The sequence below is a fragment of the Canis lupus genome, chromosome 12, assembly GCF_003254725.2.
Source record: "Canis lupus dingo isolate Sandy chromosome 12, ASM325472v2, whole genome shotgun sequence".
NCBI classification, from domain to species: domain Eukaryota; kingdom Metazoa; phylum Chordata; class Mammalia; order Carnivora; family Canidae; genus Canis; species Canis lupus.
In genome coordinates this window covers 64,245,159-64,266,766 of record NC_064254.1, presented here as the reverse complement: position 1 = coordinate 64,266,766, position 21,608 = coordinate 64,245,159, and the positions used below count along the sequence as shown (strand labels likewise).

General features: G+C 35.8%; 1 protein-coding gene across 3 annotated transcripts in view; it reads right to left on the bottom strand.

Annotated features, from left to right (window-relative positions):
* Window positions 1-2,324: 2,324 nt before the first annotated feature.
* The window catches only part of QRSL1 (glutaminyl-tRNA amidotransferase subunit QRSL1), a 32,291-nt gene continuing 13,007 nt past the window's right edge, over window positions 2,325-21,608 (bottom strand). For 2 of the 3 annotated variants that reach the window (XM_025444565.3, XM_025444566.3), the window contains 7 exons: window positions 19,641-19,817; window positions 16,361-16,536; window positions 16,159-16,271; window positions 14,170-14,362; window positions 13,528-13,645; window positions 7,514-7,719; window positions 2,325-4,371 (listed from right to left, as the gene is read on the bottom strand). In XM_025444565.3, coding sequence (XP_025300350.3) covers window positions 4,151-4,371; window positions 7,514-7,719; window positions 13,528-13,645; window positions 14,170-14,362; window positions 16,159-16,271; window positions 16,361-16,536; window positions 19,641-19,817 — 1,204 coding nt within the window. In that variant the 3' untranslated portion in view covers window positions 2,325-4,150. The remainder of the gene's footprint in view (window positions 4,372-7,513; window positions 7,720-13,527; window positions 13,646-14,169; window positions 14,363-16,158; window positions 16,272-16,360; window positions 16,537-19,640; window positions 19,818-21,608) is intronic. The other variant, XM_025444563.3, reaches the window with a different exon arrangement.

The following is a 21,608-nucleotide window of genomic DNA, read 5'->3' as shown; positions in this document are numbered from 1 at the left end:
AAAAAAAGAAAACCATAAGGAAAAAACGTTTACAGTACTGTACTATACTTCTAAAAAAATTCACATGTAAGTGGACCCACGCAGTTCAATCCTGTGTTGCTCAAGGGTCAACTGTATAAGAAAATGACTTATATTTATAATTGCATGCATTTACTTAGAGCTACAAAATACTTAGTGCTTAGTCTATTAGGCATCATGCTAGCTTTCAGTACATCATTTAAATTTAGTCCTCTCAACCATCCCTTGGAACATTATCTCTATGTTACAAGTCAGGATACTGAAGCGTGGACAGGGTATACAGTTTATAAGTGGCAATAATAGGGTTTGAACTCAAGTTCATTTGATTTTTAAATCTGGTGGCCTTATCCACTAGGTAATCTACTGGAAAATTTCCCACTGTGTCATACTACACAGCTTTAAGCATCTATATAAATACCTTGAGAAGCATTTTTAGTTTTATCTTTTATTTTTATTTTTATTTTTTAAGAGCTGTATCTTGGCTACTACGTTAAGGAGAAAATAGAAACTGTCCAGCATGGACACCTTCAATTTCTTATTCTTCACTTCAAACTGATCTGGCTTCTCACTGTCCACTTCCTTCCTTTCTCTCTCTCTCTTTTTTTTTTTTTAAGATTTTATTTATTTATTCATGAGAAACACACAGAAAGAGAGGCAGAGATACAAGCAGAGGGAGAAGCAGGCTTCATGCAGGGAGCCCGATGTGGGACTCAATCCCAGGACCCCAGGATCACGACCTGAGCTGAAGGCAGATGCTCAACTGCTGAGCCACCCAGGCGTCCCTTCCTTCCTTTCTCTTGTCCTAGAAGGAGACATTTAGGACATTCTTTCCGACCATCTTTTTTTTTTTTTTTTTTTTTAAGATTTTGTTTATTTATTCATGAGAGACACACAAAGGGAGAGAGAGGCATGGACACAGGCAGAGGGAAAAGCAGGCTCCATGCAGGGAGCCCAATGTGGGACTCGATCCCGGGTCTCGAGGATCACACCCTGGGCTGAAAGCAGCGCTAAACTGCTGACCCACCCGGGCTGCCCAGCATTTTTATTTTAAACCTTATTCCTCGTTTTATCCTTTTTTTGTTACTTTTCTCACTTTACTGATTTCCTCAACTATTTACTTTTATACTATTGTAATAATGTTTTTAATAAATTGCCTAAAATCCTTTTGGATTTATATTCCATTGAGGTATAAAGAAAAAGAAATGGAAAAAAAAAAAACTCCCTGAAATCCTGTATTAATTACATTTATTTAACATTGGCTGGGTTTTTCTCGTTATTTGCCTTTATGAAATCTTCAGGTTTGTGTTCGAGTGTACACACTGCTTAAGTGATGAAATAACTGAGGAAGACCTACTTTAAACTGTCCTCTGGTGCTTCTCAACACAAGGAACACATTTTACCCCAGGCTTGCACAGTCCATACCCATTTAACCTTGGTATAGATGATGAGATGTTTGAGGAAAGGGAGGGAGATTAAAGGTAGTTAATGAGTGAATGTTCATACCAGAGGCTATTGTGCAAATTCCATTAGCTTCTTCCCCTCCCTTGACTGGAGCAGGGTAGGACAGACACGCCATTCGCAGCATCCCTGAGCGCTACCTACCGGTGCTCAGTATTGCTTCTCTTCAGTCCTCCAGTCTAAAATCCTAAAGGTATTTCCTGTCTGCGTTAGAAGGCTCAGGTGATTTCCTAATCGGAGTCACTATTCCTTGTCATGTTTAGAAGCTCCTCTTCCGTATCATGCTCCTTTCTAGTGGCTCAAGATTCTCTGTGTTCCTGATGACCTGGTAGCAAAGAGCCAAAGAGAACAGTCTGCCTCCCTGGTTTCAAGTGATTTTCTTGGTAACACTGTGGGCCAACACGGAACACTGACTTTCCACGTGCTCCCTGGGCTCTGGGTGGTGTTGGGGGTGCCAGCTTTTGTGATCTCATCACATTTTTTCGCTCTAGTGATGCTTTTGTTGTTGAATCTAACTTCTCTTTGTTTTGCTGTGTCTTATCAGGAGACTCATCTTACACTTGTAGCCACCTTCGCCTTTCAGAATTGCTAACAATTTCGGGATTTAATTAGCTGAGATGCAGAAACCATTTCCCACTTAAATTCCCAGACAGTGATTTGGTAAAATGAGATCTACTAGATTTAGGGTAAAGATGGAGAAGAAAGAAAAACAAATTAGGTATTATTTCATGCTAGTTGGGTATTATGTGAGAACACTCAGTGTTTCACTTCCCTATTTCCAGTTTCAAATCATTAGTGCAGCTCAAGCAGAGATACAGGAATAAGAGGAGTAAGAGAAACTGCATAAATATTCTTTGAAAAAAATTTATTTCATATTATACACACATTAAGAAAAGACTGGGGCAAAGATTTTATCATTTGTTTGCTTTTTACATCATGTTAGCTCCTTCAGCTAAGATGTTTTTTCCTTGTTATAAAATAATGCAATTCTGTTATGAATTTCTTCCTTTCAGCGATTCAGAGTCAAGATTTATAAAAAGACTAGTGGGCCTGAAAGATTTAATACAAAGGTTGTCAAACTGAGTGTTTGGGAGTGGAAGGATCCTGGGAGGAGAGAAATTAAAGAAAAAGTAACAGGCAGGTTAACCTCCTATGATGCAACATTCTAGGGGCTCTGCAGAAGGCTCTCCACCACTTAGATTTTCCCCTCATGTACTTCATAGAATAGACTTTTTCCTTACTAAACGAAGTGAATTTATTAAAAAATAATTCAGTTTCCCACTTATACTTATCAGTAACATAAGTGCCAAATTAGAAGACCTGATCAACACGGGATGATGATGGGGTTCTGGCCAAGACAAATCCAATGATGAAATCTTATAGTGGGTTAATCTATGATTTTCATAATTTTTTTTTCCAAATTGAATACAGATTGTTTATATCTCTTTGAGCTCAAGGGAGCCAAATAGCACTTGTAAAGAAAGCTAAGCTAAGGGGATAAAGAAACCATAAGGAATAGAGACTCTAGGGTAAGGGAGGAGGCTATGGGCTTTTCTGTCTTCGGCATCCTCACCAAATTATCTACAAGTTTTTCACATTGGATGTACTTGTATATCTTGAAACTTTCTCACTAAAGTCATGCTCCACTACCTACCAAGTTTCAAGTCCAATATGGGGTCTTAGGTTATAACAAATGTTTCTAGGATACCAGTGAGTTCATCTGTGAATGGTAACTAGGAAAATGAAGTCAGTCTAACATGGAGTTCTTCTGTTCCTTGGCATGAGGTTCTGGGATAGCAGAAGTAAAATTTTCACCTTTAGCAAAAAAGGAGAAAGTTTTCAGTCACTGCAGCTCTATTTTTAGAGAAATAAAGAGGGTCTGCACCTGGGCTCTTCCCCAGAGAGACACACCCTCAGTCTTGCATGACTCTGGTCCCCAGCAGGTTGCACTTCCTCCAGGGCTCAGAGCTCCTCTTCTGACTCTTTTGTTCTGCACTCAGAACCAAGTATTCCCATTTATTGTTTTTGTGCATTTTAACATTCCCTGAGGCAGCCTCCACCACCATTGAATTGCCAATCTGCCTGCCTGTTCAGGTTCTCTCTGGAGGTACACATTACAGCTCTTATTAGCACTTTGGTTATAAGATGTACAAGTTTTGAGAGGGTTATACCTAAGCTTACTTTTACTCTAAGCTCTGTTCTTATTAATGAACTTTTTTTTTTTTTTTTTTTTTTAAGATTTTACTTATTTATTCATGAGAGACACACACACACACAGAGAGGCAGAGACCTAAAGAGAGAAGCAGGCTCCATGCAGGAAGCCCGACACGGGACTCGATCCCAGGACTCCAAGACCATGCCCTGGGCCGAAGGCAGACACTAAACCGCTGAGCCATCCAGGGATCCCCATTAATGAACATTTTTGCAAATGCATCATTTTTCAGGAACATGTATCTTGTATTAATGGAAAAATCCTGTACTTTACACTTAGTGGATATTTAATAAATGCTGATAGATGACTTATTAATTAACTATATCACAAGCGTTTTAAAAAGTGATCCCAAGGAATGATTGTGTTGACAATGAACCAAATTATAGGAATTTAACAAGATCAACTGACTTCTCTAGAATATAAAATCTTTAAGTTATTTTAATTTGCATGCTATATTTATCACTACTGTTTTAGAGAAACAGAAGCTAACTTTTCAATTTCAAAGACTGATGAACAATCATCCATTAGTTCTTGAAGCTGAGTAACAGGAAACTGTACTTGTTTTTCAAACCACTTGGCAACTGTAAGAAGCTGCTGGTCATGAAATGCACGTCCAATAAACTGCAGTCCTACTGGCAATCCTTGGTTTGAGAGGGCCACAGGGACGCTCACTGCTGGCAATCCTGAAGAAAAGAAAGACAACTATTAGTTGATTAATTCTCCATCCTAAGAAGAGGAGACTTCTGCTTTCCAGTGCTAGTAGGTACAAGACAGATAAGGTTCAAAAAGGAACAAAAATTGTATGATATGCATGCTTTTGTACCTTCCTTTTGCTCACTTAACAATGTATCTTGGATATCACTGTGTATCAGCTCACAGAGACTTTCTTCATTCCATTTTTATAGCTGCATAGCACTCCATTATGTGGTTTGTACCATGATTTATTCACTCATTTTTCTATGGTTGGACATTTAGGTTGTTTTCAGTACTGAGCTATCTCACAATATACCCAGGTGAATTTCCTTGTCTATGTGTTTTATGTATTCCTTCTTTTTTTTTTTTTTTTAACAATTTGAGAGAGAAAGAGAGAGAGGGAGCGAGTGACCAGGGGAAGAGGAGAGGGAGAGAATTTCAAGCAGATTTCCTGTGGAGCGTGGAGCTGGACACAGGGCTTGATCACATCACCCATGAGATCATGACCTGAGCCAAAATCAGGAGTCGGATGTTTAACTGACTGAGCCCCCTAGGCATCCCATGTTTTTTGGTATTAAAAGTCTCTCAGATGAATAGGGATTGCTTCACTAAAAGATTAATACATATGTAATTATATATTGCCAAATTCCTCTCCAAAAAAGGTGTACTATTTTGAACTCCCATCAGCAAAACGTTTTCTCCCTACAGCCTTACCAACTGAGCATGTTGTTGAACTTTCTTTCTTTTTTTTAAATTTATTTATGATAGTCACACAGAGAGAGAGAGAGAGACAGAGACAGAGACGAGACAGAGAGAGACATAGGCAGAGGGAGAAGCAGGCTCCATGCACCGGGAGCCCGACGTGGGATTCGATCCCGGGTCTCCAGGATCGTGCCCTGGGCCATAGGCAGGCGCTAAACCGCTGCGCCACCCAGGGATCCTTGTTGAAGTTTCAAATGTTTGCCAATATGTTAGATAAGATATGGTAGCTCAGTTTTAATTCCAGGTTTGGGGCAGAGAAAGTACAAGACTCTGGGATATCTTATTATGCCATAAAATGAGGAAGTTTTTAGAAATTAATAGGGGTAAAGGGATGCCTGGGTGGCTCAGTGGCTGAGCATCTGCTTTTGGCTCAGGGCGTGACCCAGGTCTGTGGATGGAGTCCTGCACTGGACTCCCTGCGGGGAGCCTGCTTCCCCCTCTGCCTATGTCTCTGCTTCTCTCTCTGTGTTTCTCATGAATAAATACCTAAAATTAAAAAAAAAAAATTAATAGGGATAGGGCTAAATGATATGTGCAACTTGAAAGGGCTCTTATTGACCAAATTTAGGACAATTTGACCATCAAAACCAATAATGATAGTAACTGTTTATTATATGTTGAATTAAAAAAAATGAAGCTGTCTTTAGAGAAGACTGCTAGCTAATATATGTAGAAAGAATGACAGAAAAATCAGCATTTTGTAATTCTCTAGGAAATAATTCAGGCAAGGAGCACCAAAAGATCTAAAACTGGGTTCAAGATTTTTGGGGAATATGATATTCACACAATCTCAAGGTATTGCCTCATCTATTGGTTATAATTGATGAAAGGAAAAATGTATCTTTACTCGGAAAATACCTGGCAGTACTTCCTTTACTAAGGGATCAACTTAGTTTCTGAAAGTAGAACAAACTGACATTAACTGTTTCCTGACATGAAGAGTATGTAGTATTTCTGCCAAAAATATCTGATTCAACACAATCAAGAGGAAGCAATCTAACAAATCCAGATATGGATGGGACATCCAATGGGGCAAGTGCACTAGGCTCTTCAAAAAAGTCATTGTCCACAACATGAGAGACTCCTAACTCTGGGAAACGAACAAGGGGTAGTGGAAAGGGAGGTGGGCGGGGGGTTGGGGTGACTGGGTGACAGGCACTGAGGGGGGCACTTGACGGGATGAGCACTGGGTGATATGCTATATGTTGGCAAATTGAACTCCAATAAAAAAATTAAATTTAAAAAAAGTCATTGTCAATTAAAATAAAAATTTTAAAAGGTGGGTGATTTCTTATCAGAAACTATATAGGCAAAAAAAAAAAAAAAAGAAAGAAAGAAAGAAACTATACAGGCCAAAGAAAGTAGCATAACATTTTTTTTAAGTGCTAAAGAAATGTCAAGTCAAAATCCTGTATCCAGTGAACAAAATCTTTAAACATGAAAGGAAATCAAGCATTCTTTGAAAGAAACTTAAGAAAACTGGTTAACAACTGGTTAACCCTCAAAAAAATGGCTAAAGGAATTTAAATAGAAAGTATATGATAAAACAAAGAATCTTCAGATTTTGGGAAGAAATGAACATAGTAAACAAAGTATAGGGAAATACAATAGGCTTTCCTTCTCCTCGAGTTTTCTATATTATGTTTGATGACCAAAACACAAATTACAAAGCAGTCTGATGTTAAAAAACAAAACAAAAACAAAAACTCAAAGCAGAGAACTGGAGAACTGTTCTAAATTTTAAAAAAATCATAAACAAATGTAACATGTTAGGGGAAAAAACAATTTTATGAAAGACATTTTTGGTACAATTGAGAAAATTTAAATATGGGCTATATTTACAATATTATAATATTCATGGTTAGTTTTCCTTGGTGTGATAATGGAATTTTGGTTATGTGGGAGAATGTCATTGTTTTTAGATTTATGCTGAAGTATTTAGGGGTGAAGTACCATGATGCTGAATCATTCAAATTATTCAGTTAAAAAAGTGTGTGTGTGTATATGTGTGTATACGTACAGAGAAAGAGAGGAAGGAGAACGCATATAATAAGGCAAAATGAATGAATCCAGGCAAAGGGCATATTGGTATTCATTATACTATTCTTTCAACTTCTCTGTAGGTTTGATAATTTCCAAAATAAAAGTTAAAATTATGCTATTAAGTAGATTGAGTATGTGTGTGCATGGTAACTGCAAGTGCATGCATGCCTAAGCATGTGCACATACCACACACGCACATACATACACAGATTCCTAAGCATTCCAGAAGAACAAGCTGTTGCCTTCAGGCAACAATCTAGCTAGAACCGCAGTTGAAGGCCAGGGCGCCTATTTAAAAATTTGAAAAAAAGCCAGAGGGATCCTTACCTGCCATATTTACAGCCTGTGTAAAAATATCATCCTGGGCGCTTCGTGTTCTGTTGTCTTCTTTAATGAACTCTTGGTATGGTACAGCCTCTCTTAAGGTGGTGGGAGTCAGCAAGACATCCACTCCAGAGTTAAAAACATTCACAAAATCATTAGCAATGAGTCGTCTCACTTTCTGAGCCTTAATGAAATAATTCTCATAGTTTCTGTGGAAAAATAGATGATATTTTAAGGATTTTTCTTATGTCTTTGAATCAATTTCACACATATGGCTTGTTAAAGAATGACTAGCTTCTTGACCCTTAAAAGTAGGCACCACTAAGATTCCTGACAACACATATAAATGATTTTTGTTCAATTGTGCTGTTATTCTAGAATTTTTTACATGAGGAGCTTAATCAGAATTCACTGCTGATACAATTCTATACATATAATCACATAATAGTGATATCATTAAATAAGTGGATATCTTCCACTTCAAGGGGTATCATTAACCAGACCATTTATTTTCAGGTGAAAAAAATCAAGTGCAAAGCAATTAAATGACTTTCCAAAGGTTACAAAGACTGGCAGTGATAAAGGAAAGACCAGAACCAGGTCTTTGGAGGCTTATTCTAATCCTCCTTCTATTATAATGTTTTATTTCATCTGTAGTATAATGGTAACTCGTTATTTTAAGGATTCTGAAGTTTTGCAAAATTCTAATATGCCATCATAATTAGACACTAGGAAACAGGCTCTGGAAACAGAAACTAGAGAAAGTATGCAGTGCTTGCAATTTTGTATTTTATGGATAGGCATACCCCAGGAATGGAAATGTGAAATTCAAGAAAAGATGCTTACTTTACTGAAAAGATTGAGGAATTAGCCACCTATAAAAGTAACTATAAGTCAATGATGCAAAGAAAGGGAAAAAGAAAGCATGCTTTAGATCTTCCTGAAGTGGATACAATTTCCTCACTTGTAAAAATGGACGTAACTACTCCAGTCTTACTGAGGACCAAATATAATAAAGATTAAAATGTGCTAGCTTTTCTTACCTTAAAAGAATCCTACAGAAATATCAAATGTCTTTTTTTAAAAAGATTTTATTTATTTATTCATGAGACATAGACAGAGGCAGAGATGTAAGCAGAGGGAGAAACAGGCTCCCTGCGGTTGAGGGTGAGTCTGATGTGGGACTCCATCCCAGGCCCCCAGGATCATGACCTGAGCCAAAGGCAGGTCAACCACTAAGCCACCCAGGTGTCCTGAGATATATCAAATGTCTTTATTGTCATTTAATCACAGGGTCTATAGAAAGAGAAATGCAGGTATTTCCTATAAGTTATACAACAGTAACATTTGATGTTTTAAATGATGTCAGTAACAGCATTTCCCAAACCTCAATTTTATTCTAACAGAAGCAAAAATTTTTTATTAAATTTCTTCCTACTTTAAATATGGTTCAAAAACAGAACTTTTGCTTCCATTAATGATAGAGCAATAGGGATGGGATTTACCTGCCATATATATATACCCTAGTATTTACCCATAGTAATTTACCCTGCTTTATTCTGCCTAAAAAACTAGGCAAAATAAAGCAATCATTTTCAGATATTACACAACAGGCATTCAAGAGAGGGAGTTCTAAGAGAAGGGAAGCAAATAAGTGAGCCATTTAATTTCCCCAGCATCATGCCTGGAGGCAGTTTCAGGCCTCAGCCCAGACTCCTGGAACTTAAGCATAGTTTTCAGGGGGGGGCAGTTCTCAAGATGTTAGAGACCAAAACTGGAAGTTCAGGGAGGCAAAGACAACTGGAATTTGCAGGGCAGAGTACTGGAGAGGAGAAAAGAGCATAAAGAGACCTCAAGAGATCTGCAGAGTGATCCCTTAGGTCTTTGGCTGAGTGCTGATCCATGCACATAGAAGAAGAAATTCTCAAGGTTGGGGAAAGAATCACTGAAAAGTCAAACAATTGCAAGAGCTCATACAGGACTAGTCATAGTGTGTGTTCCTAACAGCCAAAGTGGAAAGACTTCATAATACATGAGGCATCTGGCGAAATTCTTCAAGTAGAGTTGAGTTAAATGAACCTAAAGGCCCTTTTGGACTTGTCCGCAAAAAGCCTTTTTAAAAGGAAGCCTTTATATTGATTACTTTTTACCCCCTAGTTATGGTTATATATATATAAAGACATCCAGAGGGCAGCCCCGGTGGCGCAGCGGTTCGGCGCCGCCTGCAGCCTGGGGTGTGATCCTGGAGACCTGGGATCGAGTCCCACATCGGGCTCCCTGCATGGAGCCTGCTTCTCCCTCTGTCTGTGTCTCTGCCCCTCTCTCTCTGTGTCTCTGAATAAATAAATAAAATCTTTAAAAAAACAAACAAAAGACATCCAGAAACAACAGAAATGTGGGAATTAAGCAGATAAGAACATTAAAACAGCTACTGTAAATATCTTCCATATGTTCAAGAAGATAGTAGAAAACATGATATCATAAAGAAATTGAAGAGATCAGAAGACCTACTTGCCCAGGAATGAAAAATACAAAATATGAAATAAAAACAACACCGACTGGGCTAATAGCAGGTGACACAGCAGAGGATCAGTGATTCTGAAGATAGTAATAGAAACTATTCAAAAGCAGGCACAGAGAAAAAGACTAAAAAAGAAAGAAAAACAAACAAACAAACAAGGAGGGAGCCATCAGTGTGCTGTGGGACAACATCAAGCAGATTAACATACATATGAAGGGAGTCCCAGAAGGGAGGAGGTCAGAAAAAATATTGTTAAGAAACAATGGCCAAAACTTTTCCAAATTTGATTAGAACTATAAACTCACAGATCCATGAAGCTCAACAAATCCATAAGCAAGAAGAAATATGCAGAAAATCACACTAAGACACATAACAGACAAGGTCCTGAAAACAAAGGATAAAATCTTAAAATCAGCTGGGGGGGTGGTGGTGGGAGGGAAGAGATGTTATACACAAAAGAATAAAGACAGGAATAACAATAGACTTCTCAGAAACTATGCAAGTCAGGAGACACAGACAAGATCTTTAAGGTATTAAGAGGAAAAACTATCAATCTAGAATTTTATACCCAGAGAAAATATCTAACAAAATTAAAGATAAAGAAAGACTTTTGCCTATAAACAAAAGCTGAAAGAATTCATTGCCAGCAGGATTGTACTACAAGAAATATTAAAGTTCTTTAGGCAGCAAGAAAATTACACCAGATGGATATTTGGATCTATACAAAATAATAAAATGCACCAGAAATAGTAAATATTTAGGAAAATAATAAATGACTTTTTTTTTCTTGTTTTAAATCTCTTTAAGAGAAAAGTTATTAATTAAAGAAAAAATAAAAGGTGGCATGAAAAGAGGTTAAAAGAAAGAACGGATAGGACAAATTGAAGACAAATAGTAAAAATCAGATTTAAATGTAGCTCAAACATAATTATGTTCAGGGACTCCTGGGTGGCTCAGAGGTTGGCCTTTGGCTCCCTCCAAACAAAACTGACTTTACGTTCCCTGACTCAGAAAATAGGGATATCAACAGAAATTCTCACTTCCTTTTGTCAGTATCCCCAATTGTTGACCTTGGAAAAAGCTTTCAGACTCTTCTCCTTCAGTTTCTTTATATGCTGTTACCAGTGACCTATACAGTCTATTAACTTGTGCCCTGAGATATACAACTTGATTCTAATCAGATATATTTGGCAAATGTAACATCTTCCACTTACTAAGTCTTTGCTTAGAAAACCCATCGGCAACATTTCATTTTCTTTTCCTGTTCCAAAAATCATTACAATCAACTGGTCAATATAGAAGAGACTTTTTTTTAATTTTTATTTTTTAAGTTTTTAATTCCATTAATTACCATATGTACAATATAGTGTACAATACAATATAGTCATTCAATAATTACACACATCACCTGGTGCTCATCATGACAAGTACACTCTTAATCCTCATCACTTATTTAACTTATTTAACCATCCCCCACCCTCCTCCTCTCTGGTATCCATCAGTTTGTTCTCTATAATGCAGTTTGTTTCTTGGTTTGGCTCTCTCTCTCTCACCCACCACCCTTTGCTCCTTTGTATTGTTTTGTAAATTCCACATATGAGTGAAATCATATGGTATTTGTCTTTCTCTGTCTGACTTCTTTCACATAGCATTATACTCTTAGTTCCATCCATGTCATTGCAGATGGGAAGATTTCACTCTTTTTTATGGCTGAGTAATATTCCACTGTATATTCATACACTATGTTTTCCTTATCCATTCATCAATTGATGGACACTTGGGCTGGTTCCATTTCTTGGCTATTGTAAATAATGCTGCTATAAACACAGGGATGCATGTATCCTTTTGAACTAATGTTTTTGTATTCTTTGGGTAAATCCCTAGTAGTGTGACTGCTGGATAGTTCTATTTTTAACTTTTTGAGGAATCTCCATACTGTTTTCTAGAATAGCTGTACCAGTTTGCATTCCTACCAACATTGTAGGGGTGTTCCTTTTTCTCCACATCACCAATATCTGTTGTTTCTTGTGTTTTGGTTTTAGCCATTCTGACAAGTGTGAGGTAATATTGCATTATAGTTTTGATTTACAGGAGAAGAGTCTTTTAATATGATACATAATCAAATATTTTTAGGTTTTTTGTTTTCCAGCTTTACTAAAATATAATCGACATATAAAATTGTGTAACTTTAAGGTGTACAATATAATTGGATATATGTATATATTGTGAAATGATTACCACCACAGAGTTAATTAACACATCTATCACCTTACATAATTACAATATTTTTGTGGTGAGAACATTTAAGATCTACTCTCTTAGCAGTTTTCAAATATATAACACAGTACTGTTAACTATAGTAATCATGCTGTGATATATATTACATCCCTAAAAGTTATTCATCTTATCACTTCATGTTTATATCCTTTGACCAACATCTCCGTATTTCCCCTAGACCCAGGCAACCACTATTCCTTCTGTTTCTTTGAGTTTGGCTTTTTTAGATTCCACGTCTAAGTGAGATCATATAGTACTTGTCTTTCTCTGACTTATTTCATTTAGGATAATGACTTTAGCATCCACCTATGTTGTCACATATGGCAAATTTTCCTTCTTTTTTATGGTTAATATTCCATTGTATATATATGCACATTTTTTTCTTAATCCATTCATCTGATAATGGACACTTAGGTTGTTTTCATGTCTCAACTATTGTGAATAATGCTCTGAGGTAGTGATTTCATTTCCTTTAGATATATATTGAAAAGTAGGATTGCTGGATTAGATATGGTAGTTCTATTTTTAAATTTTTTGATGAACCTCCATGCTGTTTTTCATTATGGCTATTCAAAGAATTTGGGAAAAAGTAATCCTAAGTATTAGTCCTGAAGGGATACACAGATGAAAAATAATGCTTTCTGTCCTTAGGGAATGTAGAAAAACTCCATGAAGCTATTCATTACAACACTCATTCTTGCCTCTTCACACCTCTCATGTCCTCTTAGACAGACTTGGAGGTATGCAAGATGAATCCTATTCACAAGATGATGAATAAACTTATACTGACGACAATCTAAGTAGGAGTCCTAATAATTTAGATTTCTTTCTTGGAGTAAACAGATACATAATGTAGGGGAAGACTAAGTTGATTTACTAAATTTTTCAAGATACACCAACGTAACTTTCTGCTTAAGTCTCTAACAACAATAAGCCAATGTTGCAATAATAGTCAGGGGACATTTAATGAGGCTAAAATTCTTCAGGGCTTCCTACTTAGTTTTGTACTAATCATTTGTCAAGAGTGTCAATTTTTTTTTGCATTTGAATAACCAGACACTAGAAGTGCTATAATCAGGACTTTAATTATGATTTCTAATTAAAATCATAAGGATTTTGCTTCTTTAGCAAATATCTCAACTTATAAGACTTGAAAGACATGCTACTAATGTACTTTTGAGTTTTCAAATATGGGGAAACCCCTAAATTAATTACTTACTCTTTCAATAAGAAAAAATTTCCTGAGAGAATTCTTCCTCTCACCACATCATTAAACCCTTCTCGCCTGGTTGCAGCATACATGGCTTCAGTAGACACATCAATGTCACACCTGTGACCTAAAAACAAAAAAGAGGTAAACATTATTTGAAAAGGAAGTAAAGTTTTCACTGAAAAGCAAGCATAGATTCACATTTGTGACCAATACTAAAATTCTGGAAGACTATCCTTAGTGACTCCTTTTATTTATCTGCCAGGAATCAAGGAGAAAGAAGAAAATAACCAAAAGGGAAACTTCATTTGTTCATGCCCTCATCCATCCATCTATCCTTCACCATCTCCATCCAGCCAAATATCTGTTGAGCTCCTACCATATGCCAGGCACTATATTTGACAGATTGAGAATACAAAGAAAAGATACTGCTCCTGTAAAATATTCACAGTTCAGATAGGGGAACCAAACATACAGAGATGTTTATGATGAATAGTGTAAACAGTAGACTAAATGACAAAGGTAAGAGGATTCACTGGTTTACTTGCCTAAATCATTAACACTCTGGGGATAATTTTTTTGTCACTAATAAGTAAAACTTCCAAATGTTTAAGATAACTACCTTAAAAATCCCAAACACAGCCATCTTACCATATTCTAGCCCATCAAATCTTGCCATATTTGATGCCACTTCTGATGTACACAATACATGGTAGCAGACAATTGAGTAACTGGTATGGGGCAGGGACACTTCAATTACTTTGGCCCCCTCAGACTCAAAGAGGTTAGCAGCTTTGGACCAAAGAGATTGCACTTCACTTGATAGTTCTGGTGTAAGATATTCCTTATTGGAAAAAGTCAAGATGCAGAAATTAGAACATCTGTACAGATGGTTTTATAAAACTATGTACTTAAAAAATACATACTTTAGGACGTTTGGCAATACATTAGAAAATCTGATTAAATTGCTAGTAGGTAGCTAGAAAGGCTGAACTAACTCAAGAGTGTTTATGGCATGACTATCACTGTACCAGTTATTTGTGAGCTGGATACAACAATATTAAAGATTAGAGAACTGGCTGGAGAATCCATATTTGTTAAATGTTCATTATGCTAGATGCTTTTCAAAGGTCCTCTCACTTAATGCTTTTGCAGAAACTTTTTTATAAGGTATCTTAGACTGAACTTTTTTTTTTTCAAGTGGGCTCCATGCTGGAGCCCAACATGGGTCTTGCACTCACAACCCTGAGATCAAGACCTGGGCTGAGATCAAGAACTGGATGCTTAACTGACTGAGCCACCCAGATGCCTCCTAACTTAATTCTTCTAACAATTCCATGATGCATGTATTATCCTTTATTTTATTAATGAAAAATACTGAGACTAGACAAGTAACTTTCCTAAAGTTACATAGCAGGTAAGTAGAGGATCTGGGGTTCTAAAATAGGTCTCTTTCTACAACCTGTGCTCTCTTTAAATCCATAAAAGAAGGCACAGCTATTATCTTAACTGAAAATTTTAAAGAAAGTATTTCTCTATAGCAGTGGTCTCCAATGGGGGCAATTTTATCCTTCTCTCAACCAGGGGACATTGGGTAATGTCTGCAGACATTTTTGTTTGCGGGGTGGTGCTGTGGTGGGGGTACTATCTCTAAGGGTAAAGGCCAACGATTCTGCTAAACATCTTATAATGCATAGAACAGCGTCCCACAACAAAAAATTATCCAAAAACTTACTGCTAAACTTAAAAAGTTTTTTAAAGGTCAGTACTTTAACATATTTACTTTCATAAATGATTACTCAGTTACTACAGTAATAAATGCAGTAGTAATACTAATAATAGTAGTAAAGAAGGTAACATGTCATGTATTAAGCCTTTACTATGCAAGGTATGGCCCTAAGCTCAGTTGTTACATCCAGGATTAGCAGATGGTGGTCTACCAGCCAGACACAACTTCCTAGTTATTTTTGAAAATAAAGTTTTACTAGAGCACAGCCACACTCTTTCATTTACATATGGTCCATGGTCTGCTTTCACAATACAGTGGCAGAGTTAAATAGTTACAATAAAGACACTGACCCACAAAGCCTAAAATATTTACCAACTGGCCCTTTATAGAAAAAGTATACAGACCCCTAATTAACATGATCATTTAATTTTTTTATTGAGGTATAACTGACATACAATATGATAGTTTCAATATATGATTCAATATTTGTATATATTAAGAAATGATCACCACAGTAAGTCTAAGTTAACATCGATCACTTTACACAGTTACAGGTTTTTTTCCTTGTGATAAAAAATTTAAGATCTACTCTCTTGGGATGCCTGGGTGGCTCAGTGGTTGAGCATCTGCCTTCGGCTCAGGGTGTGATCCTGGAGTCCCAGAATCGAGTCCCAGATCGGGTTTCTTGTGGGGAGCCTGCTTCTCCCTCCGCGTATCTCATGAATAAATAAATAAAATCTTAAAAAAAAAAAATACTCTCTTAATAACTTTCAAATATGTAATAGGGTATTATTAACTATAGTCACCTGCTGTATTTTACATCTGCACAATGATTACCAAATTTAAACCTTACTACTTTCTGAGATTTGACTTGATAGTATTTCTGTAAAGTAATAAAAGGGAAGAGTTACCTTTGGGATTCCTATACATAGTTTGCTCACATCTGTCAAACTGGGAAGTGTAAATGGTTTAACAGGATCTTGAACTGTGGTAGAATCTTTGGGGTCATGCCCAGCTAGCATACCTGTAAGGAAAAATACTTATGAATAACAGACACATTGTTTTACAGTGAAATTTATAATGTTTTGAAACTCTATGGAATCATATAAATACCCAACACAATTGCTGCATCATCCACACATCTGGTTAAGATTCCTGGCACATCCATTGAATTCACCAGGGGAATGAGACCATGACGAGAAACTAAGCCATAGCTTGGTTTGAAACCAACAACCCCACAGTGGGCAGCTGGATTTCTGGTTGATCCTCCTGTATCTGATCCTAAAGCCCTGGAATGTAAATGGAATTTTCTTTAGAAGAATGACATCTCTCCAATTATATTGGGAATCTATTGTTAAGTGTATAATTTTAAAGTTATTTCCCCCTGGTTATACTAAAGTAAGACATGCTTGTTTCAGAGAACTCTGAAAATACAGAAAAAGTGTAAAGACGTAACAAAATATTCTACTGCCTTAGACAAACACTGTTAACATTTTGGCATATTAATTTCAAGACTTTTAAAAAAATGCAGTTTTCTTCATGGTTCAGGTCATTCTGTAATTATACGTTTCCATCTCTTTTTTGCTTATCATGAGCCTTTTGCTAGGTCATCAAAATTACTGAAAATTTAAAATATGTATAATATTCCATCATATCAATTGGCGATCCCAGGATTTTAAAGCTCATCTTCCTATACATACAAATACCTTATACCTTCCTTTAATGGCAGTTTTACAGTATGCTTTTATAAACTAAACATACCTCCCCCAGAAATTCATACACAGAACCTTCTACTACCTCATTTAGAATCATGGATAGAAATGTACTTTAATTTATTTAAACATTTATGTTGTTGCCAAATAGGATAATAACTGCCTAATAAATTACTTTGTAATAAACACCTTTAAACATAAATCTTTGCCCATATGTCTGATTATTTTTTAGGCTGGCTTCCAAGAAGTAGAGTTAATGAGCCACAGGGTCTGCCTGTTATTCTAAGTTCTTAATCTTTATTGTCAAATGACTTGTCAGAGAGGCTCTGCCAATTTATATTTCCAACTGCAGTGAATCAGATTTGGTCTTATGTTTCATTATCATCACTGAGGACTAGCAGTTCTGAAAATCTGGTTAATCTGAATAACCAGAAAGCTTTGTTAATGTGCATTTTTGAATAATTTTTCACATTTATTTGTATTTGCATTACCCAACTATGAAGTGCCCATTTCTTTGCTCACTTACCTATAGAGTATATATTTTTATTAAACACAAAACCAAAACCTAATCTTAAGGACATTTTGAAATAGGTCAGTTATAAAAGCACAAATACTGAATAATTTTCACTCTATGTACCTAGAGTCTTCAAGTTCATAGAGACAAAAAGTAAAAGTGATTGCCAGGGGCTGAGGGGACAGGCAAATGGGAAGCTGTTGTTTAAAGGGTACTGAGTTTCAATTCTGCAAATGAACCAAGTTCTGGAGATTGGCTGCACAACAATGTGAATGTATTTAACACTGAACTGTACACTCAAAAATGCTTAAGATGCTAAATTTTAGGTTATGTATGTTTTACCATAATTAAAATTTTTTAAACTTTGTTTCAGAGAAAAAAGGTTTTTCTGATTAGAAAAGTGTATGTGCCAATTACAAAATTTAAAATATTTCATAAGACGTATAAAGTGAGATTTCTCTTATATATATATATTTTATTTTTTTTAATTTTTATTTATTTTTTTAAGATTTCTCTTATAATCACTGCCTCCCTAAAAATCCTGTTTATCAGTTTTGATATACTCATCCAGATATTTCCATGCAACCAACATATATACCTATGTAATTATTCCTTTTAACAGAAAGCAGGTCATACTATACATAGTATTCGGCAGCTCATTTTCCACTTAACAGTGTATCTTTGAGGTCTTTCCCTGACACTACAAAGCACTCCAGCTCATTCCTTTTAGTGGCTGCATAATACTCCAGGAACCTTTTTGTTTTTAAAAATATTATAAAATAAATCAAAAGGGGGAAAAACAAGGCAGAACTTGATAGTTTGGGACCCATTCAATCTGGAGTTACTTTGGGTCTGTCTGTGCTTCTCTTGACTCCACTCAGAATAAAGCTTTGGACTGAACAAGGCTCCTACTGGTCACATGGCCCTTCAGCGCTACAGAAAATGCAAATTAGATTGTCTTTCTTACCAAGTCCATATAAGCTACAAATCAGCTTGTTGCTTTCATGGTTTCTAAAAGGACACATTTTCTTATTAGGATTCACTGACGGCTGTGTAAAAGTAAAATCTATATTTCCATAGGAATTATGTGTCAAAATGCCATCTTCTCAAAGTACATTCAGAAAGATGAACATTAAGTAGGGTGATGAGGATAGAAAAAAAAGCACCTAATCTTGCAGTCCTAACTTGTCAGAACTCTCATTAATATTAATGCAATGCTATAAAATTCCACAGAGATAAAATGAAATGGTTTTACTTGTAAATAAGATTTCAGAGAAACTAAAAAACCAAACAAAAACCAAGAAAACCCCTGAAGAATCTAAATCTCCATAGCTCTAAAAAATATAAATAATTTATTGGTTGCAATGTTTGTGAAAAGAGCTTAGTTTCAGCGGATAATTAAGGAGAAATAAAATACACACAGTACTACTAAAGAAACACATTCAATTTTATACTGAAACTGAGAAAATAAATAAAAGTGGTATTTATTTACTCTTCTTTGTAAATGTTTTACAAATGGGACTTAAAACATAAAGCATGATGGATGGATTCTTCCCAAATACAAACAGGACAATTGAACAAGTCAGCTCCTAACAAACTTGAAAACTTTACTCAATGATATACATTTTTAGTCACAGATGTACAAAAACACTATTTTAAATATCCTATTGATAATTATCAGGGGCATTTTTTTCTTTTTTTTTTTTCTTTTTTACCTTTTTTTTTTAAACAAAAGCCTGATTTAGCTGAAGGATAAACCATCATTAACAGCTCAGCAGCACTCAACTAAAGCCATGGTATATTAGTCCTTTAATATTAGTACAGTTGGTGAACAGATACCCAAATAAATTATTTTAAAAATGAAATTCAATTATGCTAACTGGTTTATTCTGCAAGATCCATAAAATCATGTTTTTAAGAAAAGCAGATACTACAGAGGGAGAGTTTCAAGATTATCTTCAAGTTAAATGTAGAAAATACACAATAAACACACTGTACAGTTGAGTGTATTTTTAAGATATAATTTTGATGTACCACCGAGCACAAATAACTAAAAAGAAACAAAAATAGCACGGTATGAACTACTCTATTGTTGGATACTGAGCCTGGTTTATGACTATTTATATTTGGTTGGGCTTTACAGGACAAACAGAAAAAAGCATCTTACGCAAAGCATGTAAACGTTGCTACTGCCGCCGCACTCCCTCCTGAGCTTCCTCCAGTTATAAGCCAATTTGAATCCTCATTCTCACCATGGGCCTTGTGCTTCGTCTTTTCTTTATATTGTTTTGAATAACTCCAGGGGTTTTTAACTGGTCCAAATACACCATCTGTGCTTCCAGATCTGAGATGAAGTGAAGCAAGATATCTTAATGAAACTTTCATTTTCGATGAAAATTTCACCTCCTGATTATTTGCTTCTAACACTGTATAATCCACTGGAACTTGAATTGGAAAAGGCAAGGAGCCTGCTTAGATGTAGCCTTCATTAATTAGATGGTTGAGGAGGTGGAGGATGGGAGGTGAGATCATGTGGGAGAAAGCAGAGAAAACTAGCCTGTTAAGAAAAAAGATTTTTATCCCAGTTGATCATCCAATTCAGCTTATGATGATTTATTTCCCTTGTAAATCAAGGTCTTCCAGTTGAAGAGTGTCATAAACATTCAAAGAGTTAACAAGAAGTCCTCTGAAGGATTCCCTCTATTAATCAGATGTTTTGAGACAAGCATAAGTTGAATAATAACTTATTTTAAAAGTTTTGAAATAATTACAATCTTACAGGTAAATTGCACAAATAAAAATAATATGAAAAGAACTTTATACCCTTTACACAGATTCACCTATTGTCAACAAATCACTTAATTTGTTCTACTATTTGTGTGCTCTGTGTATGTCTGTAACATATACAAATACTTATTTCTTGAACCACCTAAGGGTAAATTAAGTATGTCATGGACCTTTACCCCTAAATATTTTACTATGTATTCAGTATGCATTTCCTAACACTAAGGGTCTTCCCTCATGCAGTCACAGTAATCAATCTCGGTACACTTCATATCCATGTAATACTTTTATCTAATCTATGTAATCCAGTTTGGCCAGCTGATCAAATAATGTCCTTTATAGCATTTTATCCCCTCCCAGTACAGGATTGAGTCTCGAGTCAAGTATTGCATTTAATTATCATCGTCTCTTTAGCCCTTTTTGTTCTTTTTAAATCATTTCCCAGCCAATGGACTTTGAGTTATTTCCAGTATTTGGCAGTTATAAATAAAGCCACAAAATATTGTACTAAAAGACCCTAGCCATTGCTTTTGTGTAAATATAAGTCTTCATCTCTTAGATAAATATGCAGGACTGAGATTGCTGGATCATATGATGTTAACAAGAAACTGAAAAACTGGGATGCCTGGGTGGCTGTGGTTGAGCGTCTGCTTTCGGCTCAGGGTGTGGTCCTGTAGTCCTGGGATCAAGTCCCACCCTGGGTTCCCTGCATGAAGCCTGCTTCTTCCTCTGCCTATCTTTCTATGTCTCTCATGAATAAATAAATGAAATCTTTAAAAAAAAAGAAACTGAAAAACTATTTTCCAAAATGGCTATACCAGTTTGCATTTCCTACCAACATTGTATGAGAAATCCAAATGCTCTGTCCTTGTCAGCACTTGTTTTGTCATTTTTAAGCCATTCTAACAGTGTATATATCTTCTTGTGATTTTAACTTGCATTTCCTGAATGACTAACCATGTTCAGCATATTTTCATGTGTTTATTGCCAACTTTACATCCTCTTTGATGAAATATCTGCTCACATATTTTATCCATTTAAAAAAAATTAAGGTGTTTTCTTATTTTTGAGTTGGGTAAGGATATATATACATACTAGATGCCAGTTCTTTCTCAGAGACATGTTTTGCAAAGATTTTCTCCTAGGCTGTGGGTCGTTTTTCGTTTCTTAATAGTGTATTTTAAAGTAGAAAAGTTCTTAATTTTAGTGAAGTCCAATCTATCAGCTTTTTATTTTGTGGGTTGTACTTTATGATTCCCATTTAAGAAATCTTTGCCTAACTCAAGGTCACAAAGATTTTTCTCCTATGTTTTCTTCTATAAGTTTTAGGTTTTGCTTTCCTTAGGCTCTT